This window comes from Colobus angolensis, unplaced genomic scaffold (assembly GCF_000951035.1).
Source record: "Colobus angolensis palliatus isolate OR3802 unplaced genomic scaffold, Cang.pa_1.0 Scaffold82, whole genome shotgun sequence".
NCBI classification, from domain to species: Eukaryota; Metazoa; Chordata; class Mammalia; order Primates; family Cercopithecidae; genus Colobus; species Colobus angolensis.
Window position 1 is genome coordinate 951,655 of NW_012122043.1, and position 25,205 is coordinate 976,859.

General features: G+C 48.4%; 2 protein-coding genes across 12 annotated transcripts in view; one reads left to right on the forward strand and one right to left on the reverse strand.

Annotated features, from left to right (window-relative positions):
• The window catches only part of PPP1R7 (protein phosphatase 1, regulatory subunit 7), a 35,639-nt gene extending 10,662 nt beyond the window's left edge, over window positions 1–24,977 (reverse strand). Inside the window, exons 1-10 of one of the 8 annotated variants that reach the window (XM_011929559.1) lie at window positions 23,974–24,912; window positions 20,891–21,019; window positions 16,675–16,730; window positions 15,971–16,036; window positions 15,157–15,287; window positions 14,001–14,163; window positions 11,643–11,759; window positions 9,581–9,685; window positions 6,296–6,382; window positions 1,206–1,277 (exon numbers count right to left, since the gene is read on the reverse strand). In XM_011929559.1, coding sequence (XP_011784949.1) covers window positions 1,233–1,277; window positions 6,296–6,382; window positions 9,581–9,685; window positions 11,643–11,759; window positions 14,001–14,163; window positions 15,157–15,287; window positions 15,971–16,036; window positions 16,675–16,730; window positions 20,891–21,019; window positions 23,974–24,025 — 951 coding nt within the window. In that variant the 5' untranslated portion in view covers window positions 24,026–24,912 and the 3' untranslated portion in view covers window positions 1,206–1,232. Of the gene's footprint in view, window positions 1–1,205; window positions 1,278–6,295; window positions 6,383–8,858; window positions 8,987–9,580; window positions 9,686–11,642; window positions 11,760–14,000; window positions 14,164–15,156; window positions 15,288–15,970; window positions 16,037–16,674; window positions 16,731–20,890; window positions 21,020–23,973 lie in introns of those variants that run through there. The other 7 variants (XM_011929557.1, XM_011929556.1, XM_011929561.1 and 4 more) reach the window with 7 other exon arrangements.
• A 70-nt stretch (window positions 24,978–25,047) lies between these two features.
• Window positions 25,048–25,205, forward strand: part of PASK (PAS domain containing serine/threonine kinase) — a 51,056-nt gene continuing 50,898 nt past the window's right edge. For 3 of the 4 annotated variants that reach the window (XM_011929551.1, XM_011929552.1, XM_011929553.1), the window contains exon 1: window positions 25,048–25,138. The gene's annotated coding sequence lies outside the window, so the exon portion shown is untranslated. The remainder of the gene's footprint in view (window positions 25,139–25,205) is intronic. The other variant, XM_011929555.1, reaches the window with a different exon arrangement.

Sequence of the window (25,205 nt, forward strand, 5' to 3'; positions counted from 1 at the left end):
AGGATTGTTTGAGCTCAGGAGTTTGAGACCAGCTTGGACACCACAGTGAGACCTTGTCTCTACAAAAAATTTAAAAATGGTCTGGACGTGGTGGCTCACTCCTGTCATCCCAGCACTTTGGGAGGCCGAGGTGGGCCGATTACCTGAGGTCAGGAGTTTGAGACCAGCCTGGCCACCATAGTGAAACCTTGTCTCTGCTAAAAATATAAAAATTAGCCAGGTGTGGTGGCGTGCACCTGTAATTCCAGCTAGTCAGGAGGCTGAGGCAGGATAATCATTTGAACATGGGAAGCAGAGGTTGCTGTGAGATTGCGCCATTGCACTGCAGCCTGGGTGACAAGAGCAAAACTCCGTTTCAAAAAAAAAAAAAAACCCCACAAATGTAGCCAGGTTTAATGGTGCACACCTGCAGTCCCAGCTACTCGGGAGGCTGAGGTGGGAGAATCACTTGAACTCAGGAGGTCAAGGCTTCAGTGAGCCATGATCATGTTACTGCACTCTAGCTTGGGTGACAGAATGAGACCCTGTCTCAAAAAAAAAGTGTATCAGGCACTATTCCAGATGCTGGTGAGATAAAAGTGAACAAAACAATATTCATACAGCAGAATATTATTTGGCCTTAAAAAGAAAGGCAATTCTGACACAGGCTACAGAATGGATGAATCTTCAGGTCAATATGCTGAGTGAAGTAAGCCAGTCACAAAAGTAAATACTGCATGATTCCAGTGATATGAGGTTTGTAATCAAATTTATAGAGACAGAAAGTAGAACAGTCATTGTCAAGGTCTGGGAAGGGGAAAATAGGGAGTTATTTTTTAATGGGTACAGAGTTTCAGTTTTATAAGATGAAAAGAGTCCTGGAGATGGATGGTGGTGATGGCTGTGCACCATTATGAATGTGCTAAATACCACTTACTGTACACTTAAACATGGTTAAGTTGGTAAGTTTTATTTTATGCATGTTTTACCACAATAAAGAAATTGGGAGGGAAAACAAAGTAAACCAAACACAAATTTCCCTGCCCTTATGAGGTTTATATTCTACAGTGTGGGAGACAGACAAAAGTAAAATAAATAAGTAGGACTTCTGTTTCAAGCCATGATATAATAGCTGGTGCTGGGCTCCTGCCTTTGTCACAAGCTACTAGAAAATAGGATAGAATAGGCCGGGCACAGTGGCTCACGCCTGTAATCCCAGCACTTTGGGAGGCCGAGGCAGGCAGATCATGAGGTCAGGAGATCGAGACTGTCCTGGCTAACACAGCGAAACCCCGTCTCTATTAAAATACACAAAAAATTAGCTGGGCATGGTGGCGGGCGCCTGTAGTCCCAGCTAGTCAGGAGACTGAGGTAGTGAACCTGGGAGGTGGAGCTTGCAGTGAGATAGTGCTATTGCACTCCAGCCTGGGGGACAGAGCGAGACTCCATCTCAAAAAAAAAAAAAAAAAGAAAATAGGAAAATAGGATAGAATATATGAAATAACTGTTTTTATACATTGGACAACAGGCAACACAGAACATTGATTCTTGAGAGACAGGAAACAAATGAGGTGGGCGGTGTGATCATCCTGGCCTTCTGCCTGGAGGAACTTTCAGGACCACAAGGAGGCGGAACCCAAGCAGAGCTTGGTGGCCACACAGAGTTGAGATGGTGATTGTAGTTTGGGGAGGCAAAGGAGCTGGAATGTATAGATAGGAGTGAGCTATGTAGGGAAAAAGCCTCCAGAAATCCACATGGTATCCTCTTGGATCCTGGACTGAAGATGAAGCTGTGCTAGGCAGTGTGAAAAGCTAAAGGCTGGTGGGAGAACGACTAGGGAGCCCCGAGCTGCCAAATGCCCAGAGCTCACCCACAGCAGGTCCATGTTTGTGTTCCCACCAACCACAGTGGAGAGAACTTAAATACACAGGATTTTCACCAGAGATCCCAGGAGGGCCACAGCTTCAAAACAGCGCTAGATTAATCTTACGGGGTAGACTATTTAGATGTACTCTAATAAAGCTTTAAAAACAAGCCTCAAAAGGATCAAGCTGTTAACTTAACTGCCTGTCAGAAAAAGTCCAATATGTTTTGAAGGAAAACAACATAAATTTGATGTTCAACAATTGAACACCATAAAGCCCAGGATCTAATAAAAAATTACAAGACGTGAAGAAGGAAGGACTTAAAGGAAAACACAAATCTAATGAAGAGTGAAAAATAATCTACCCCCCTCCCCCAAAAAAACCAGCGAAATGTTCTTTTAGAGTTGAGAAAAATACAACATCTGAAATAAAAAATTCATGACATGGGCTTAACAGCAGATAGGATACTACAGATGAAAAGATCATGATCTAGAAGATTTAACAACAGAAATTATACAAACAAGCACTGCAAGATGAAAGCCCAAGGGGTGGAACTGGTGGAGGAAATGGCCTCAAGGCCTCCCTAGCACCAGAGGAACATGCATAACTGGGTTTTCAGAGAGAAATTGGGGTCGGGGAACAGGGGCAGAAACAGTTTCAGAGAAAATAATTTCCAGAAGCTTTCCACATTTGATGAAAACCATAAATTCACAGATCCAGTGAACCCTAACACATCAAAGACGATAAACTACACCATGGCATATTCTATTCAAGTTGCAAAAAACAAAACAAGAATGATTTAAAAAGACCATTTAAAAAGCAGCCAGAAGAAAAAAGATGATAAAAATGACTGCTGACTTGTTAGAAATAATGCAAACCACGGCCGTGTGTGGTAGATCACAACTGTACTCTCAGCCCTTTAAGAGGCTGAGGCAGGAGGACTGTCTGAGCCCAGGAGTTCGAGACCAGCCTGGGCAACATGGCAAGATCCCGCCCTTTTTTTTTTTTTTTTGAGACAGAGTATTGCTCTGTTGCCCAGGCTGGACTACAGTGGCATGATCCTGGCTCACGGCAACCTCTGCCTCCTGGATTCAAGCGATTCTCCTGTCTCAGCCTACCCCGTAGCTGGGACTACAGGCACCTTCCACCACACCCAGCTAATTTTTGTATTTTTAGTTGAGACAGGATTTCGTCATGTTAGTCAGGTTGGTCTCAAACTCCTGACCTAAGGTGATCCACCTGCCTCAGCCTTCCAAAGTGTTGGGATTACAGGCACGAGCCACCACGTCCGGCCCCATCTCTATTTATTTTTAAAAATTATTTTTAAAAGAATAAAAATTTTATAAAGGAGAAATAATGCAAACCAGAGGATGAAGGAACAAAGTATTTAATGTGCTTAAAAAGGAAAAAAAAAAAACCTGTCAAGCTAGAATTGTGTATCCATAATGTTAAACTTCAAAAATGCAGGCAAATTAAATAGATTTTTCAAACAAATAAAAGCTGAAGGATTGGTTTACTGCAGAATACACAATGACAAAAAAACAGAATTCTTCAGGTGGAAGGGAAATACCAAGTGGAAACTGAGACCCACACAAAAGAATCAACAATGCCAGAAATGGTAAAATAAGTGAATTTTCTTGTTTTTAAATTTCTTTTTTTTTTGAGACGGAGTTTCACTTTTTTGCCCAGGCTGGAGTGCAGTGGCGTGATCTTGGCTCACTGCAATCTCCACTTCCTGGGTTCAAGTGATGGTCCTGCCTCAGCCTCTGAGTAGCTGGGACTACAGCATGTGCCACCGTGCCCAGCTAAGTTTTATATTTTTAGTCGAGATAGACCATGTTGGCCAGGCTGGTCTCAAACTCCTGATCTCAGGTGATCCACCCACCTTGGCCTCCCAAAGTGCTAGAATTACAGGCATGAGCCACTGTGCCTGGCCATTTTTAAATTTCTTTAAAAGATAAGGTATCATGGGGATCATAAGATACTCAAATGTAAAATATACAGATGGTGATAAATTAAAAATCCATTTTTAAATTCTAATCACTAAAACAACCCTCCCTCCAAACAATCAACAAGAAAACACTAGTACAGAGGTATAGCAAATAAGCCAATAATATAGTTAAAATAGACTGCCAAAAATTTTTAAAAAAAATCTCACTCCAAAAAGTAGGCAGGAAAGAGTAAACAAAGAATAGATGAGACAAATAAAAAACAAATACTAAGATGATAGACTTAAACTCAACCATTACACAAAATGTAATTAAATGTAATTATATTAAATGTAAGCAGTCTAAACACACCACTTAAAGGCAGAGATTGTCAGACTGGACAAGAAAGCAAGACCTAGTTATATACTTTCTACAGAAAACACATTTTAATTATAAAGGCACAGGTTAAGAGTAAATGGATGGAGAAAGATTCCATGAGAGCGCTAATCATAAGACAGATGAAGTGGCTATGTTAATAACAGACAAGATATACTTACAGGACAAGGAGAAAGAGGACAGCAATAAAGAAGAACATTTCACATGATAAATGGATCAATTGATCAAGAAATCCTCAATCCTAAATATGTATGCACCTGAAAAGAGACTTTCAAAATACAAGAAACAAAAACTGATAGAACTGAAAGGAGAAATGGATCCACTGCCAATTATGATTGGAAGGTTTCAACATTCTCCTCTCAGTAATCGGAACAAGTAGGCAGAAAAATCAACAAACATAGTATTTGGGTTGCAGAAACTTTAAGACTGGTTTTCTGTTTCTGCCTTAGAGACTAATGACGTGCATCTCAAATGTGATATGAGCATGGAACTGAGTTTGAGAGTTCCTGGTTTGCAGCTTTCCTTCCTGGAATGCAATTCTTTATCTGTAAAAAGGGGTAATATGATCTTATCCACATGATTGCTGTGATAATTGGATCAGAATGCAAAGAGGTATGGACACTATAAAGCGCCGTGCAAATTCTGGCTATTTTTTTTTTTTTTTTTTTTTTACTATTTTTGGTGGTCTAAGGAACAGGATTCTTCTGTGTTACAGGGTCAGGCACTATCTGGCCCCTAGTGATTGATCACCAGCCTGCCTGCCTCCCTGCTAGCTGTGGTGCCCAGGTTGGCCCCACCTGTGGTCTCAGTACTGTGTGCCCCATGCTCTGTTCCTCGGCAGGGCATGCAGAAGGAACCAGAAGCTTCAGGAACATTGCTTCCAGATCAGTTCGTTTGCCAAACCTCCCCCCTAATTTTTTTGCCAGGTGCCCTTTCCCTATTACCTAGGTGCTCTGTCTCTGGACTCCTTATTCCTGTTGTTTGGCTTCTTTGTGTGGTACCCTGGCTTCTTTGCCAGCTCCCTATGCACTGATCCAACCAGCCTCCCACCAGCCACACCTTCCTTCAAGGGTGGGCTGCACAGAGACCCACCTGGACTCACTGAGGCTCCCCCTGGCCTGGGACATCTTTATCACCTGCCAAATTCTGGCTCGCATCTTCCCAGACATGCTCTGGTATCACATCACGACACTACTCAAGACCCAGTGCCACCAACAAGGGGCAAGGAACATTTGCAGCAGGCCACCTGTGTTCTAGGGAAACTTGGATGACCTTTTAAGATGGGGAAGGGAGAACGCACAGGACATAAGCAGGGTCAGCAGCACAGCTAGAGGGGAGACAAGGAAGAATGATGCCTTACACTCTGCACGAATCCTGGATTAGACTGAATGTATCTGAGGACACTACTACATTCATAGCATCACAGGGTGACACCTGTGCCATAATCTCTGCAGGGGCCACATGCTAGGGGAAAGGCAATAAGCCTTAGAATTCTCCAAGGGAATCCTAACACTGAAGACTTCAACTCGGGGATCATTTCCCAACCCCTTTAGAGGAAGTGCAAAAACTTATTATATTCTGTTTCTCTTCCTGCTGACACCACACTACTACTCCTGAAACCATACCTGTGACGAGACAAATACAAGGCAAATTCCAAGATGACTAACTGCAGAAACCCATCCAACATTTCCTTTTGTTGTGCTGGAATATAGCTGCAGGGAATGTGTCTGCCTCTCTGCTGAGGTTTGGAAACCATCTGGTCAAACGACAATTTTAGGTTCTACCCATACCTAGATCAGGGCTTCTCCAACCTCTGTGTGTACTGCAATCACCTGGAGTCTTGTAAAGCAAAGATTTTGACTCAGTTTGCATCGGGGCTATGGTGGGCCCAGGATTTTGCATTTCTTACAAGCTATGTCAAGGCTGCTGATCTGTGGCTCATGCTCTGAGGAGCACAGACAACACCCAACACAAGTCTACAAAGGCGCCCACCCCAACCTCAGGGCGGGACGGAGTCACTCAGCAGGAAGGCTTACAGGAGATTCTCGTATTCACTCATACGACATTTTAATCAGTGAGGCCAGTTTAGTCAAAGTGTCATCAACCCCAGCGTATACTAAACTTACCCAGAACTCTTGCAGCTCTGTTAGATGGCTGATATTTTCAATCTTTTTGATTCTATTTGATGCAATGTCCAACATCGTGAGTTTGTTCTAAAAGGAAATAAAATGTTTCCTGGATTACCTCTGATCAACAGTGATTTGCATGACCACACAGGCAGTGTCAAGTGCTGACCTTAGGGCTGCAGGTATACTACTCTCTCTGCCCTCACAGGATAAGGGCATGCTATGGAGGGTGACGAGACCTGCCTGCTTCCTGCAGCCCTCCCTGGGACAGTGTTTCCATCAGAGCCTGCCCAGCTACCTCCTTGAGCTCTCCTGATCGCTGGGATTTGAGACCGTGTCAGACTCCAAGCCCAGTGCTCCCAGATCCCTGTCCACTGAGGCCCCTAGTGAGACTGATGGTCCCAGGAAGAACCAAGTAACCCCCTGACACTCTGAAGAAAGGCTGACAATTGTAGTTATATTTACTTAGTGCTCATCACAAGGAAATGTACAACCAAGTAATCTTCAAAACAAAGTTCCTCCCTTCATTTAGGGATGAGGAACTTGGGGCTCAGTGGGGCTAAGAATCTGCCCAGGTGCATAGTAGCAGTGGGAGATGCAGGACTCTCGGATCCCAAGCCTAAACTCTTGTCTCGGAAGAGGCTGCCAGGAGCATGAGTGCAGAGAAAGGACCCGTGCTGAGGACTGGGTGCTGGGCCTGCTGAGCACCTGCTGCAGGGTGTGTGCCCCCACCGGGAGACAAGAGTGTGTTTTTAGGATCTTTTACTCTGAAAATGCACATCAGTTACTCACTTTCCAATATACATTATCTAAGCCTGGAAAATACTTTTGTTTTTCATCAAAAGGAAAATGTTTACAAGCTGTCCGAGAACCTCTGACAAAGTTCATTCCCTTCTCTGCCCTCACGCTCTGCTCCCTCCTAGTCCCTTCCTTGGTTTTCTACCGCATTTTTGGTATTCCCATTCCAAAGCCTTCCAAGTTTTAAGGGAAAGTTAAAAAATGTCTCAAAAGCAGACACTCCTCCCCCCATCTCCCCTGAAACGTACCCAGCCAGTAGCTTGCCCAATTCGAAAGCACTATGGCTGTGGCCTGGGAGCTTCTCTGGCTGTGCCAGCCTTGCTGCCTTGGCACCCAGCACACCAGCTGTGCGTGTCACGTCTGACAGCACTCTCCAGCAGGCTATGCGTGGCATGCCACCTAGGAGGTGGCTTCAAACCACCCATCTTGGTGCCCTGGTCAGGTCTGCTCACCGAGTGTCAGGCTCCACAGTGTGCGAGGGAGGAGCTCAGTGGGGCGGGTTCAGAGCAAAAGGACTGCAGGAAAATGTTGCAGAAGACGCGACTGTGGGCAGTCCAACAACACACCGCCTGGCGGTGGGGCTGGAACAGGCCTCTCTAGCACAGACGGCAGCTCTCCCCTACACTCTGCACCGTTCTGAGATGCTCATGGTCATCTGGTATGCAAGCCCAGAAACTGGCAAAATGAAAGTGGCCTGGAACACACGCAGGATTTGAGCCTCGTGAGGTCCAAGTACCAAGGCTCAGCACGAGGGGCAGAGTTGGTGGTGGGCTCCGGCTGTCAGAACCGGTCCCTCACCTCTGAGCTCAGGGATCCAGGTACGCACTCAACACTATTTTATGTTTTTCTAGGGGAGTTGGACAATGTTGTGAAAGCTCATCCAAAGAAAACTAGTAAGAACTGCTTAAGAAATAGAAAAAAAGAATGGAACAGGGCGAGGAGAACAGGCACACCAAAGGGCATGATGCAACGCCACAGAAACTACACCTGTCAGGGACCACTGCAAACATATTCTAGACCAACGGGAGAGCCCCGAGCTGGAGGAGACACTGCAGAACAAGACAGGAGTCGTGAGACCCTGGGGTGGGGGCATCATCTAAATTCCCATCTGGGACAAAACTACATTTGCTTTATTTCCCACCATAAAAATAAATCCCAGATAAATTAAGAAACAAAACTTAGGAGACAATATTTGTCTGATCTTTAGTTGAAAAAAATGGCAGAGGAAAGACTGTTACATTTGATCATGATGAAGATTACAATAATGTAATTACCTTTAATACAACAATTTTTTTTTTTTTCTGTTGTTTCAAAGGCCCAAGAATAATCTGGTGTTTAACCAAGATCACAGGAGACTGCGGGGCCTCGGCTCGAGGAGGCCAGGGTGCAGGAGGGCACCAGGGCTCCCTTGAGCATGGGCTCCCTGCTGCGCACCCCGCCCAGCCCCAACCCCAGCCCCTGCCACACAGTCCTCAGTGCCATTCTACTGCAGGCATGTCTCTAAACCACAGAGGTGAACACTTGGTTTGCATGCTAGTTTTATAAACTTTTAATTTCAGTGCAAAGTCAAAGGAAGGCGACTAAACTTTCCACAGGCAAATTTGAATTTTTCCAAAATTTTATGCAGGTGTTGGTGAAATTTACTGACGCCAACTAGGCCCTGGGGTTGAGGCACAAAGGCCTAATGAGATTGAAACACTATGTTTACAGACCAATCTGGTTATATTTGATGGCAATTTGACAAAACAGAAAAATACAAGTAAAATTGAATGAGAAAGTCTTTTATTTGTCTTGAACACTGCACTGGGGCAGAGCAGGGTGAGCTGCAGGCAGCTGAGGAGAGTGGGGGCTCTGTGAGCACACTTCCACTCAGTATGTGAGGCTCTCCTGCACCTGAGTGAGAAGGGCCGGGGAGGCTGGGAGGAGCATGGACAGCTGTAGACAGCAGGCAGTGCGGAATGGGGGAGGAGGAAGCTGTTCATACTGTAAGAGGAGGAGGGGGCTGGGACTGAGAGGTGGTCCTGTGCTCTCTGTGGGCTGGAAAGTAGGAGCTGAGGCCAGTGGGGCCATGGGCAGAAGGTCAGTGGCCTAGAGGAGTGCCAGTCACGCTCGTACAGGGCCCTTTATGAGCAGGTTGGGTTTGTTTTTTTCAAATCCTGCAAAATGCCTACAGTGACGGTGGGTGTGCAGTGGATGCTGCCCCACTGAGGGAGCCTATGGAAGCCTGTGCTGAAATTCCACATAAAGCGTCAGCCCTTCAAGGCACACTCAGGGCAGAGGGCCGACAGGCACACACAGCTCCTGCACTTTTCAGTGTGAGGAGGGGTCCCTTAGTTTTTAGGATGGGAAGGTCTTTCCGATAAACCTCCAGAGGCAGGGCATCTTCCTGACACTGGCCCAAGAGGCCAGTGTGTGCTGGCTGGCCAGGTGCCTGCCCACCTGGTGCCCACCGCCCACACAGCCCCAGACAGACAGTGGGTGTCTTACATTGTTCTCCAGGCCCTCGATGACCTCGATGCCATTGTGGCTAAGGTACAGCTCCCGCAGGTTCACCAGGTTCTGCAGACCCTCGATCTTGGTCAGCCGGTTGCTCTGCAAGAGGGAGAGCACACAGCTGTCAGAACAATACAGAGGGTACAAAATTAAACGGCTTTTAGGAAATGAGGATTTGTGTTATCTTGAAGAATTCTAAGAATAGAGCATTTCACTTAAAACATGCTAGAATGGGGCCGGGCGCGGTGGCTCATGCCTGTAAATCCAGCACTTTGGGAGGCCAAGGTGGGCGGTATCACGAGGTCAGGTGATCGAGACCATCCTGGCTAACATGGTGAAATCCTGTCTCTACTAAAAATACAAAAAATCAGCCAGGTGTGCTGGCGGGTGCCTGTAGTCCCAGCTACTCGGGAGGCTGAGGCAGGAGAATGGTGTGAACCCGGGAGGTGGAGCTTGCAGTGAGCCAACATCGTGCCACTGAACTCCAGCCTGGGCGACAGAGTGAGACTCTATCTCAAAAAACAAAACAAAACAAACATGCTAGAATGGGACTCATGTAGAGAGAAAAAGAGGATCAAAATTTTGAGCCTGGGCCGGGCGCGGTGGCTCAAGCCTGTAATCCCAGCACTTTGGGAGGCCGAGACGGGCGGATCACAAGGTCAGGAGATCAAGACCATCCTGGCTAACACAGTGAAACCCCGTCTCTACTAAAAAATACAAAAAACTAGCCGGGCAAGGTGGCGGGCGCCTGTAGTCCCAGCTATTTGGGAGGCTGAGGCAGGAGAATGGCGTAAACCCGGGAGGCGGAGCTTGCAGTGAGCTGAGATCCGGCCACTGCACTCCAGCCCGGGTGACAGAGCGAGACTCCGTCTCAAAAAAAAAAAAAAAGAAGCCTGACAAACTTCTGCTTCACCAAGGGTTAACAGTGGTTTTCACATGCCCCTCAGTGTCAGTCAACGGGATCAACTAACCACAACTAACCACACTGGGCCTTGTCCCCAGAGCACTCTGTTCCAGCTCACTTCAAGGGTCTAATGCTGCTAATCTGCTTCCAACACAAAAGGTAAACAGGAGCCTAGGCACACTCAAGTGCTTACCAACTCCCAAATGCAGAAATCTAACAGGGCTGATATTCTCTGTGCAATGGAAGGAATTGCTTCTACTATTGAGCCAAACACTTTAGAATTTAGAATAAGCTCCACCTTCTGAAGAAGTCCCCTTTGGCTAAAAACCATCTAGGACTGCTACTGGGGCAGCGGGTGGAAAAAATCAAAAACATGGCACTTAAGAATGAAATTTTTGGGGAGGCCAAGGCAGGAGGTTCGCTGGAGTTCAAGACCACCCTGGGCAACATGCGGAAACCGCTTCTCTACATAAAATACAAAAATTAGCCAGGCATGGTGGTATGTACCTGCAGTCCCAGCTACTTGGCAGGCTGAGAAGGGAGGATTACTTGAGCCCAGGAGTGTGAGGTTATAGTGAGCTATGAATGTACTGTCAGTGCACTCCTGCCTGGATGAGAGAGTGAGACCTTGTCTCCAGAAGAAACAAAAAAAAAAGGCCAGGAGTGGTGGCTCATGCTTATAAACCCAGCATTTTGGGTGGCCAAGGCAGGAAGATTACTTGAGGTCAAGACTTCAAGACCAGCCTAGGCAACACAGTGAGACCCCATCTCTTCCATGCCCCACCCCCTCAACAAAATATTAGCTGAAGGTGCTGGTGCACGCCTGTAGTCCTACCAACTTGGCAGGCTGAGGTGGGAGATTGGCTTGAGCCCAGGAGTTGGAGGCTGCAGTGAGCTATGATAGCACCACTGCGTTGCAGCCTGAGTGACAGATAAAGACCCTGGCTCTAAAAAAGTGAAATAAATAAATAAAAAAGAGAATCAAGTTTTTGCTTAGCACAAGTATGTATAAAGTCTGTGACATCTAATGTTTCAATTGTTTACTAAGAGTGAAACAAAGTGCCAATTGTGAAGGATAAAAACTAAGGTTGTGTTCAGCAGCACTGGCCCTGCCAGGGCTTGCAGGGACGGGCGGCTCAGGAAGCTCTGTACCTGCATACTGAGGACTGTCAGGTTGGTGAGCGCATCCAGGTTCTGAAGTTTAGTAATTTTGTTTTTCCCCAAAAACAAACTCTCCAGGTTGGTTAAGGTGTCAATATTTTCAATTGCCTGTGGAAAAGACAGAACAGCAATGAGTACTGCAGTTGACAGGCTGTGCCAGGCAGCCAGCAGGTGACTGGACTGGGGCAGAGCTGTCAGGGCTTCAGTTCTGTGATGTGGGGCTAGTGATGTATCTGCTAAGACTTCCAGTGGAAATCCTACTTGAAGGCAGAATACAAGAGTGGCGAGTCCAAGACTGTCTTGAGCTCACTTCCAACCCTCAGATTTTCTGGGGTGCTGAGGAACAGTCTCAGAACCCAGGGACCAGCAGATTCCCAAGTCCCTTCCAGTTCTAAACTTGTGAGCTGACACATTAAAATGTCCTCCCGCTGGGCGTGGTGGCTCACACCTGTAATCCCAGCACTTTGGGAGGCTAAGGCGGGCAGATCACAAGGTCAGGAGATTGAGACCATCCTGGCTAACACAGTGAAATCCCGTCTCTACTAAAAATACAAAAAAATTAGCTGGACATGGCGGCGGGTGCCTGTAGTTCCAGCTACTCGGGAGGCTGAGGCAGGAGAACGGCGTGAACCTGAGAGGCGGAGCTTGCAGTGAGCCAAGATTGAGCCACTGCACTCCAGCCTGGGCAACAGCACGAGACTCCGTCTCAGAAAAAAAAAAGGTCCTCTGAAGAGCCTCAGTCTCTACAGAAGTGAGGTATGGGGCACTCTGACCTTAAGTCTTTGAAATCCTGCGACCCTCACTTAGGATTCCTGGGGGGCCCTCACACCACAGCACTCTGCCCCTCTTGCCCAGTTTCCACACCCGCCTACAGCACTCTTCCTTGCTGTGATCATGTGCTCCTCTATTCAACCATAAACCTCCAGAGGCAATGACCATGCTGCCGTCTGATCTCCCCATGGTGACTTGCCTACAACAGGATGTTTAATGACTGTTTATTGATTGGACTTCAGTTTCCCTCCTCTGTCAGTTCACTCTCTCTCAGAACAAGTCATTCTTTAAATATTTCAGCAGACACAAAAGAACCAGATGAGGTGCTTGCTAACCAGGAGGGGACTCCAGGATGGAAGATGATATGCTAATCCACACACCACTGCAGGACTTGGTGGGGGGGGGCATCCTCACCGGCTGTAGTCTGCATTAATTTGTGATGAGCCACCGTTCCCCTAGAAAGTTTCACAGTCAGACACTTGGTAAAGTGCGGACATCTGGGCTGCTCTCTAGTTTTAAATGTGCTGCTTTGCTATTTGTGGCCATGAGATCTCTAACAATAACTGTCAAGAGACTTGCCAAAACCACCCTCCCTTGGTTTGTATCCTGTCCAAGCTCTCAAGGGCCCAAGACAGACATAGCATGCTGTAATACTTTCAGAAGCCAAACAGAGGGGCATTTTGAACATGGGGCAGGGTCGAATGTGCTCAGAAACACCTGCCAAAGCCACTAAGCAAGGCCGGGGGAAGCACAGGCTCTGTGCCATGATCCTGATTAGGAGCCAGGCAGGGGGCTTGAATGCTCTTCTGGCTGACAGAAGTCCTCCTCCCTGCCCACGGGAACCCTCCCCACTCTCTGCCTGGCAGATCCACCTTCACTGTCAGTCCTCCCGGGACGCCCTCCTGCACTCCCATCCAGCACATGACGGTGGTTATGAGTCAGCTGGTGAAGACTTGATCCTGCTTCTGTGGAACACCAGATCACTTTTCCCAAGTCTTTTATTTCCATTCTGTCCCACGTTTTCAAGGTCAAATGGATCCTGAGAACAGATCTAATCCTGCGGGGGACTGTGTCCCAGGAGTATTAAGCCATCCAGGGAGGAAGGCCCAACTCAACACTGCCTTTGGGAGTGTGTCAGCATCAAGAGGCTTTCTAAAGCCCCTGGTATGTACATCAGTGCACTTCAAGTGACCACTTTGCTGGGCTTGGGAAACGTTCATCTCAAAGAAGCACATGCCAGAGAAGATTACCACGAGTAAGTCCAAGAACAAGGCATTCAGGTCGGCTGGTTCATCTCAGGCAGAACGTAACTGGGAACGGTGTGATTTAGGGTCATGATTTGGATGACGAGCAACTGAAATCTATGTGCAGAAGAAAGGCTAGACCACTCAGGACTTACTGATACTGACTTCGTTAGCATTTTTTCTTAAAAAAAAAAAATTTCCTTGTTCACGAAAAAAATCACAGCATCGTAAGAAATGCATACTCACTATGCATTCTACATACACCCACTGAGTCCGCACACAACCTGCCAGCTGCCTCTCCCTGAATATACTAGTCAGGGCTGTCTGCACCTACCCGGATGCGGTTAGATCCCAGCTCTAGCATCTGTAGTTGATGTAAGTTGCTTAAGTTCTCAATTTTACTGATTTTATTGTTGACCAAGAAGAGTTTTTTCAGTCGTGTCAACTTGTCAACCCCTTCGATGTTTCTCAGCAGATTAAAAGAAATATCTAGAATCCTGAGAACAACCAGAACAGTTTTTAAAAAAAATTACATGAGCATAGGTTGCAGAGAACTCACAATTCAACCACCCTAAAGGTAGCCTCCCCATTAGGGGTCTGCAGTCACTGTGGGGCGGGGCGGGGTGGGGTGGGGCAGGGGGTGCGGTCTGTGCCCCTGCTGCCGCCTGGCTCACACTGATGCTGTCATGAAGGATTTGGAGGCTGCCCAGGAGCCCGGAGCAAGCCAGAGGCAGCCTACAGGCTCCTGATGCCCTGGCTCCCAGCATGGTATTTGAGGCAGAAACTGTTTCATTCACACCTGTGACCATGACAGGACCTTGCACCAGGCTCTGCACACAGAAGGGGCCTGAGAAGTACCGAATTAGAAACAAAACAAGCAAAAATGAATAAGCAACAAAGGACAGAAATCCAGGTAAAGTTACAACTAGGACCTGGCTCCTTCTTTTTTAATTTTAATTTTTGTAGACAGGGTCTTGTTATGTTGCCCAGGCTATCTTGAACTTCTGGGCTCAAGTGATCCTCCCAATTTGACCTCCCAAAGCACTGAGATTACAGGTATGCACCACTGCACCTGGTGTAGGACCTGACTCCTTAAATTAGAAATGTCACTTTTTTTTTTTTTTTAAATTTAAAAAAAGGGTATTCAAAAGGCAAGAGGAAATTCTGGATTAACTTTCCCCTCTACCAATCTCAGTATCCCCTGAATGGAGGCTTTTCCAGAAGTCCCCAATGCAGCCTTCCCATCAAAGGTTTACTTTGCAAGCCAGGATTGTCCAGGAAGCCGAAGACATGCATGAAGCCAGTGTGGCCTCCTGGAGCCCTGAACATAGCAGGCAGAGACTTGGGATTCAGATGCAGGGCAGGACCCTGTGGCAGAGGCAGCCTCTCAAGGGCTAAGAGCCAGCAGGAGGTTGGCTCTGGAGAGACTGGACACCCCCCACCCAGTGGCCTCCCCACCATGCTGTTCTCCTGTGGGTCTCATGACTCACTCCAGCTCTGTTAGCGCCTCCAGATTCTCAATCTTCTTGATCTGGTTGTCGTAAAGATCCAGCTCTCGAAGACTCTGTAGCTCCTCCAGATTCTCAATGCATTTAATTAAATTTTGGCGGAGGCAGAGAGTCTGGGGGATGGGAAAAGGACAATTGACACAGGCACGGGGGAGGCCACGAGAAGGCCTCAGCTGGTCCTGGAGGACACAGGACAGGCCTTTCTGGTGGAAGGACGTGTCTTCATTCTCCTGCTGTTTCCCAGAAAGGTGCTGACCTCTGAGAGGCAGGTGGGCAAGGGCACTAAGCTAGAATTCCTCAACACACCTGAGGATGGGCAGGAACCCAAAAGGGGGCAGGAACCCAAAAGGAGGCGGGAGGCAGGCCCCCCACCAAGCAGGCCTAGTTGAGGAGGGAGGCGTTGGCCTGGGGTATGGGTGTTTGCCACTTCCTGGCAGAACATAAAAACCTATGGTGGGCTCAATTTTGAGAAACAAATTCAAATGAGATGCACGGAGGACCATAAAATTCACTGAGTGCCCAATTGAACACAGGCACAGAACGGAGGCAGGCCAGAGTCACAGGTCACTGGCCGCCTGAGCTCAGGAGAGCCAGCCCCAGGGCTGTGCCTCAAGTCCCTTGGCTGCTGTCTCACACTTGCTCTTCTCCCAGTAAAGGCCTGCTACAGGGCGGAGGCAGCCACGCCTCCCACAGGCTGGGCCAAAGACCACAGCTTAGGACTGATCGCTCGATTCTGGACTTATCCACATCCTGTGGGTGATATGGGTCACAGTCCCCTCATAAAAGTCCCTCTCACCTTCACTTTCTTCAGTACCTCAAATCCTTCAATCTTCCCAATGCGACAGTGATTCAGATCAACATCCTGAAACAAAGCGGAAATCTATACTCGGCTATAGCAAAGCGGCGGGAGACCTGTGTCCTAGAAGAAGAGCCATCAGAGGAGGCCTGGGAGTGGGCAGCAGCGGGGGAGGCAGTGCCAGGTGGGTCTGCAGCAGACAGATGTCGGTGACAAGGTGTGCTGCGGGGGCTCTTTGGTTTAGTGATGACTTAGTTTTATGTAAAACTGGCCCTTAAAATGATTGGTACATGACATCTTTTTCTCATTCCCTAGATCCTGTATGCACAAAACATAAGCTCAGGCTCTGAGGATATGCACCCCATCCCATCACCTTCAGAGACACGCTGTGGGCTTAGGAGGCCCAGCGGCCAGGCCAGTCATACACAGCCTGCAGCTGTTGGGACCCTCACGTATAATGTAATCATCAGACCCAGAGAATGTATGAGTCAAAGGCATCCCATCTGCCACACAATCCTCAAGGACCAAATAGACATGGGGATAACAATCACTGGTAAGAAAAACAACATGAACACAGGACTCTGATCCAACCAAGGGAGGCTTAGGCAACCTCTTTAGGGAAGTAACTTACTAATCTCATACAAGATAACCTGACAGGGCGGTCCATCACCACGCCCAAGGCTGGGCTGAGCAGGCGGCATTACCTCTGCATCTCTGTCCAGGTTGATGGTTTCCATGTCCACAGGCAGCTCATGTTCTTCTGAAAAAAATTAGAAAAAGAGGTTTGTTCAGAACCCCATTAACAGGAGGCATTGGTGAAGAGCTGCTTCTGGCCGAGGTCTGGGGCTGTTTGGTGCCCAGATCCAGCTCAAATCCTGAGGAGGAACCAATGGGAAGGTTTGCTGAGGACCTGGAAAATGTGGCAAGGTTGAACCCTGCTCCAACAATAGTGATGTTTTAAGCATCCTGAATTCCCTGAATTCAGATATTGGCAAAGGTCTCCAAACATCCATCTGTGCCTCTGAACTTCCTGAGAAGGGAAAAGTGTTTTGAAGCTGTTAGTAGGAAGGAGGGGAGGAAGTAGCTGAGTGCAGGTGAGCAGGGCACCACTACTGCCTTTCCGTGACTCCCAGAGCCGCAGAACTGGCAGCAGCCTGCCTCCTACGTAGCTTTTCTCCGTTTGGTTGTGGCAATAAACCAGGCCATTAGAATCTAGATCGTGCTGGGCACATCAGATGCTCTAGGATGGGCCTTTTAGTGCTTTGGAAGGTGGCCCAGCATCTACAAACACTTCCCTCTGCAAAGAGCAAAACAAAACAAAACATAGTTCAACAGATAGGATCAAAGAGGTTCACTGAATAATTTAAACACACTTCTCAATGGGGAGACTGATGAACTCACTCCAGCAGAGAAGCCCATTGGATTTCACGAGGACTCTCCACCCCAAAGCCGGCCTCCTCTGTGCGGAGGAGGCAGAGAGAGCTGCTCTCCCTGCTGAGGCGACAGACTCCCTATTAAGCACTTCCTCATTTCATTTCATTGGAACCTACTTCAGCATATGTGCTGAAAAGGACTAAGACACACACAGATGCACACACACACGTATGCACAAAGACATAGGCACGTATGCACACTACACAGACACACACATGCACATCAGTGGTATACAGACTCATGCAGACACACAAACACGCACACTCACCCCTTAAAACACTTAAAAAAATTAACAGTAATTCCTCAGTATCACCAAAGATTGTCAGTGTTCGCATTTCCTCAACTGTCTTAACATTTCTTCCCTTAGTTCACTTGCATTATGATCCAAATAAGGCTGTATATTGTGACTAGATGGTATTTCTCTTTTTAAAAATTTAAAAAAAATTTTTTTTTTTTTTAAGAGACAGGATCTCTGCTGCTCAGGCTGGAGTACAGTGGTGTGATCATAGCTCACTGCAGCCTTGAACTTGTGGGCTCAAGTGATCCTTGTCTTGGGCTCCCAGGAAGCTGCAACTACAGGTGTGAGCCACCTTGCCCGGCGAATTTTTTAAAACCATGTTTTGTACAGTCAGGGTCTCGCTATGTTGCCCAGGCTGGTCTGGAACTCCGAGCCTCAAGTGAACCTCCCACCTTGGCCTCCCAAAGTGCTAGGATTATAGGCACGAGACACTGCACCCAGCCCAGCATTTTTCTTAAACTTCTTTTTTCCCCTTGCAGTTTTCTGTTGTAGGAAAACAAGCTTGTCTTGTAGTGCTTCTCCCAGTCTGGATTCTGTCAATTATACCCATAGGATGCTCTTTCTCCTGTAAACGGATTGTCACTGTCACTACCTTACAGGGCTGTCAGCGCTCTTACTGTGGCTCTTCCTAGAGCAAACGTGCACTTGTTTCTGCAGTGGAGTGAGCTCACACAGCCCTGAACCACATGCCAAGGGCTGGCTCCTCACCTCACCTGGAGGCCTCTGAGAGGAGCACTTGACATCAGACCAGCTTCACAAAGTAATGATCCCACATGGCTGCATTCACTTCAGTTTTTCCACTGTGCCTTTTCTATAACCATCAACTGTGGTTAGTTAAAAAAGTTTACTATAGTTTATCCACAACTGTACAGCATACCAACCAACCTAAGAATTAAATAAAAGGAACTGGGCAAAACCAAGAGATAGATACAAATCACCCCAAAAGACAGTGTCAAGTTCATAAGCTCAGGAAGTTGCACTGGAAGAGGCACTACAATTAAGGCAGGGTGCCCAGGTCACGTGGTCCAAACCAGGACCCTTTGAGAGCAGAAGGGCACAGTTATGGCGGGCCGGCAGGCAGAAACCAGCTGTGCCAGGCTCCTCAGGACACGTGGTCACATGGCTTTAAGGGGTCTTGTTTGTAATACATCCAGCATGGCTGGCCGCTCACCACTCTAAATGTCAGCTAACCTCTGAAACAAGCTTTCCAGCCTACAATGCCCTTCTGAGTGTATTATAGATTCATTATATTTTAAAAATAATTTAGGGAAAATAGGTAGAAGGTAACAGTTGACATGATTAAATTTGTTTTAATTGAATTTAAGACTTAAACAAACACAGGTAGGAGCAAGTCTTGGCTTCTCTAAGGGCTAGAAATGCATACCCAGAAAACTCATAATCAGCTAATCATCTCAAAGAAAAAAACTTGGATTTTTCCAGGCCAGGCCAGCTGGTCTGCCTTGTAGCCGTGTGCCCTTGGACAAGCTGCAGAGAGTCTTTCTCCTCATCTGTAACACATTACCACATCTGGGTACTTACAGAACATGAGGACAACATCACTAGCCTGTGCTAGTGACCCAGGGAAAGAAAGCACACAGGACTTGCTCTGCCAACTCTCAAGTCTTCCATATACACCCGACGTCTCAGCAGCACCCATCTGAGGACAGCGGGGGCTCCTACCGCTCCACTGTTGGTGACTAAGTCAGGCGATAACGGAAGCTTCCATCTCTCTCTCCCATGCACTTTATTCCACCCACATCACTTCCAGAATATCAGCTCCGAAGTTCCAAAGTAAATGTAACTGGTACTTTTGTGGTAATCTCCTTTTGCCTTAAAAGTAGGTTGCCATAGTTACCAAACATCTTTGCTGGCACAGAGAGCACAATGTTATTTTAAAAATTAGGTTTGTTTCTTTATAAATTTATTTTATTTTTATAAAGGATGCATGATTATTCATACATTGTATACAAATCTAGAAAATGCAAAATGTATAGATCCTTCTTAAACCTGCTGTTTGGACAGACTCAGCCCGTTTGATGTGTTTTCTTTCTTTAGCAGGTAAAAGTACATACATGCACGCATACTGTTCAGAAACTTGCTTTTTTTTTTTGAGATGGAATCTCGTTCTGTCACCTGGGCTGGAGTGCAGTGGTGTGATCTCAACTCACTGCAACCTCTGCCTCCCGGGTTCAAGCAATTCTCCTGTCTCAGCCTCCCAAGTAGCTGGGACTACAGGTGCACACCACCATGCCTGGCTAATTTTTCTTTTTTCTTTTTTTTTTGTATTTTTAGTAGGGACAGGGTTTCACCATATTGGCCAGGCTGGTCTTGAACTCCTGACCTCAAGTGATCCAACCGCCTTGGCCTCCCAAAGTGCTGGGATTACAGGCGGGAGCCACAATGCCCGGCCACATCTAGGCACTTTAGAAGTCAATCCTCAGGCCTATAAAAATGGTAAGGCAAGACTCAGAAATAATTTCTCTCAAGAGATTAAAGGTTTCTATTGCTATGGTAGGACACAGAAACATAGCAGTCAACCATAACGCTTATTTCAAATCTGGCTTCCTAAACATATGGTTAATAAAACAATGTTGCGGTTCTGTTTTTTTTTTGAGACGAAGTCTCTCGCTGTCACCCAGGCCAGAGTGCAGTGGTGTGTTCTTGGCTCACTGCGACCTCCGCCTCCTGGGTTCAAGCAATTCTCCTGCCTCAATTACCTGAGTAGCTGGGATTACAGGCATGCGCCGCCACGCCCGGCTAATTTTTGTATTTTTTGTAGAGACGGGTTTTCACCATGTTGGCCAGGATGGGCTCGATCTCCTGACCTCGTGATCTGCCCACCTCAGCCTCCCAAGGTGCTGGGATTACAGGCATGAGCCACCACACCCGGCCAACAATGTCGTGGTTCTGTCTCAGATGGCATGCTAGTACCAATATCCGTGCTAGGATTTGCCTTCAGTGGAACTGGAAAAAAACCACATACTTTTTGCAAATGCTGTCAATGAGTCAGCCTGCTGAGGGAGCACCTCAGAGAGCACATCCACCTGCCCTGGCCCACTGAGGGCCCCTAAGGAGCACGGCAGTCCTTCCCCAGACCACACATCACCCACACCCAGGGACAGACCATATGCAGCACAGCCCACATCCCCCCAAAAGCGGATGTCCCCCAAGGGAGCTGGGCCTGGTACCTTCTGGGTCCTCCTCCCCCCGCTCCTCCCCATCCTTCAGGCTCTGTTCACTGAGGTCTGCCACGATGCCATCGCTGTGTTTCTTCCCTTCTTCATCGCCGGATTCCTCGGACTCAACCCGCCTGTCAACTGAACCCACACAAGTCAATGAGAATTCACATCCAATTTATGGGACTTTAAGGAACATATAATAAACACCCAGTTGTAAGTCAAAAGGACTTCATTTAAACATGTTTGTTGAATCCAGTTCAATAACAATTTGAGCGTCGCCCATGTCCCAGCACCACTTGAGGCATACGGCCGCAGGGAGAATGGGGAGCAGAGTGTGGAGCCTACATGGATACTTAGGTGAGGAACACACTACTTCTGCCCTCAAGGAGCTTGTGAAGAATTGCCCAGTGTTCTGAAAGCCTTGGATCACTTGTGATTAAATCCACTAATGGAACCAGGTAGTGAAGCACCTCCTGAGTGCCTTTCACTTTCAGGCTGGGTGACCACCACTGTGACTCTTCTGCCACATACCTCCATCCACGCTCTACTACTCATCTGGCTAAGAAAACCAGCCAAGTTCACAGGCCCACGTTCTGAAACAAATCAAGACTAACTCAAATCAGATTGTGGGCAGGGAGGATCACTAAGGAAGAGGAGAATACAGCCAGTAGTGCCGACTGTCCACAGAAAGCTCACTGGTGTGAAATGAGCTTTCACACTGGACACTGGACAGAATGTTAGCAACTCAAGGCTTTTAAAGGTTCATAAATATTTTTTGAATTAAAGAATAAGGCAATTAAATGTGTCAGGCAAAAATTCTTTGGTAAGGTTGTCAAATCATTTTTCTTTTTTATAACTTTACTCATGATCTCTTTTGGAAGTCTGTCGGGAAAACATGAGGCACTAACACATTACTTGGAATTATCAACCATACTGAAAATAGTCTCTTTCCTGACTATGGTTTATCTACAAAGAGATGTGCTCTTTGAGGGAAAAAGTTCAATTTCAGCTTTGTACTTCCTGCTTAGCCTAGCAAAGTAAAACCCAAGAAAGGATTGCTGTATAAAACAAGTCCTCATAAAACCCAGCTCCAAACCCTCCAAATCCATCTCTTCTTCCCTACCCCCGCAACGATGGTAGCTCAGTTATTTGTTAGCTGTGGCCTGTGCTCCTGCCCTGCCTCCTAACTCATCTCTCTGCAACTTGTCTTGCCTTGTTTAACCTATTCTCCATTGCCAGAGAGTCTGATCTAATTCTAAAATCCAAATCTGATCTTTGAGTCCAAAAGTATTTCTGGAATGCTCTTCCTGAGTTTGCATCTTGCTGCTAGAGATGCAGGTTTGGCAAATCATTTCCATTTGAAAGCCTCAATCTCCTAGTCTGTGGAAGGGAGCTAGTACAGAACCTATACCTCAGCGAGTTGCTGTCAGGGTTAAATTAGAAAAGGCACAAGAGCAGTTAGTACATGCATGACATGCAGTAGATATTTAACAAATTAGTCACCACTAGGCACAGGTCACTTGGTGGTCCAGGCTCAGGGAGAGAAAGTTCTTATTGCATGACAATCTGGTGCAAAAACCCCAGGAAGAGGAGGAGTGGTGTGAGGTTAGGAGAGGCTTAGCTAATGAAGGTTGGCCAAAGTGAAGCCTGAGGGCGGCAGAGAGGGTCTGGAACATGGGACAGTGGATCAGAATGTAAGAAAATGACTTTGGTGTACTAGGGACGATGGGCTGGGGAGCAGGGACAATGAATCTAGCCTAGAGATGGCGAAGGTCTGAGTTAAGGTACTGGCAATGGGAATGGAGGACACATCGATGATTTGGAGATTATTTTTAAAAGTAAAAGTCAGAGCTCCTTGACTAATAGGACATGGGTGGGAGTGGGACAGAGAGAAAAGCCGGGCTTTTATATTTGTCATTTACCAAGACATGGAAACAGCTGAAGAGGGAGTGGGAGGATATGAAGAGGCACTTCTTACTTAAAAAGACTCTAAGGGTATGAGGTCCAAGATCCTTAACACCACCGCCCCCATCCCCACCACATACGATTTGGTCAAACTCTCCTCCACACCCTTTGACCACAGCTTTCTTCATCTTGAGTGATTCTTGCTCTTTTCCCTCACCTTATCCCCAACCTCGTTGCCTTCGAGTTATTCTTCAGGCTGCAGCTCAGAGCTGGTCCTGCTTGTGCAGCTCTCACCACTCCCAAACATGTCAGCCCTTTCTTCTGCACCCGTCCTCCTTCCCCAGCTCCACATTCCTCCTCCCTACCACTTTCACATGAGGCAGTGACTGCTCTTCTGGGAGGGCTGTACCCCTCACCAAACCATGGGACCCAAGAGCGCTTAAGCACTTGATGACACAACTGATTCCCCTGTTGGTGGGTGTGTGCACGTATGTTTATACACATACTGCACATGCATGTATGACTGTACCTACAGATATGTAGAAAATTACATATAAATACATGTGTACGTATAACATATACATATATGTATTTGTTTTGTTTTGTTTTGTTTTGAACAAAATGAATGAGGAGAAAGAAAGTTGAATTTAGACTTTCTGGAACTATGACAGCTTTGAAAACAGGTATCACCTTGTGTAACTAAATCTTCTGGTTCCTTGCTACCCCTTCGCCAACAGTCCTTTTGATTTCAAGAGAAGACCCTTCTCCACCCTCACCACGCGAACCAAGGAGCAGACTCTGGTAGATCCCAGCGCCCAGAGCCTCAGTTTCCTCGTCAGCTGACCGAGGAGGCTCCCCCGCCTGTCAATCTCAGAGGCTCGGGGCGAGGCTCCAACTGGACTGAATGGAGCCACCGCGTCCCATTCAGCCCCACCCCCGGCCTGGCCTCGCGCCGCCGCTCTACCCCTAGCTCTGAGTCCTTCCCGGCCGCTGCCGCCCCCAGGCCGGGGCTCCCCCGAGGTCCAGAGCCTCCCCCGCTCCCCCGGGTCTGGCTGTCAGCTGTCAGGGGGCCGCGCGGCGGCGGCCGGAGGCGGGACGTGGGGTTTCTCTCAGGCACGGAGCAGTTCCGGCCCGCAGCTCCCCCCGCCCGCCCGGCCCTTGGGCCGCCGCCCGCAGGGGCCGCTCACCCTCCATCATCTCCTGCGACTGTTGCTGCCCCGCGCCGCGTTCCGCCGCCATGTTTGCTGCTCTTCCCCTTTTCCGGAATCTGTGGCCTCAGACCCATCAACCAATCAGGGCTCCTGCCTCAGAGTCGGCCCAGCCAATAGGATTCCGGCGCGGCGAGTTCGGCCGCGGCGCGCCTGCGTTTGCCCAGCGCCTCATGGGAGTTGTAGTTCCGTCATGAGGCTGCGCGCCGCGCGCCGCGCCTCCCCCGGGGCAGGTAATTTCAGGCAGCGGCGCCGGAACAGTCTGGAGGCGAGAAGCTGAGAAGGAAAGCAGAGGGAGTCGAAGCGGGACGCACCGTGCGGCCGTAGTTTCAGGCAGACGGAGTGGACGTCTAAGCAGAGTGGAGAGACGCCCTGGGCTCGAGAGTTGACTTCTGTCACTGTCTCGACCTCGGAGGCGTGGAGGGGCCGCGGGCCAGGCGGATCTTTCCGTGGCTGCAAGGTGCGGGCCAGTCCTACGTGCATCCCTGACCTTTGCGAGCCTCGCTGGCTGCGTCTATACAATGGGCCGAACGGCAAGAGCAACAACATTCTCCCGGCGTCCAGGCGCGGATTTTACCCATGCGAAATGCCGCCTTCTCTTGATGCTGAGAGCAGGCGGGCAGGTGCGGGGCACTTGCGCTGGTGGGGCCGCCAGCCAGCTGGCCGGCTCCGGGGCGCCAGCCGCGCTCCCCTTGCAAACCGTTCCCAGCCCAGTGCGGACGCTGCAGGCTTCGTCTACCCTGCGGAGCCGCCCAGCCCATGAGCGAGCCGCCCCGCGTCCTCCGCCTTCAGAAAGAGGCCTCCAAGAGGCGAGCTGTGCGCTACTTACCCATTTTGATCCCGAGACTGGAGGAAACCGCAGCTGACCGGCCCGGGGGCGGAGGCGCCCATTATTCCTTTGACTCCTCCGAAGCGCCGTGGGTGGGGGGGCGGGGGGGAGGGGTTGTCCGGTGCGTCCCTAGCAACCGTTAGCGCGGGCTTCTGGACTCTGGCTTGCTTAGTCCCGCCCATACGCACAAGTGGTTGGTCTGTGGCGCTTGTCAATCGGTGTGAGTCGCTGTGCGATTGGCCGGTGGGATAAAAGCGCGGAGGAGCTCCCTTCCGCAGTGTGAAGCCGGCTTGGCGTGACCCTCGCCTGACCCAGGTGAGATACCTGCGCTGGGGAGAGCGGGCCGGGGGCCGCAATCTCCCGAAGGCCGGTGTGGGGGCTG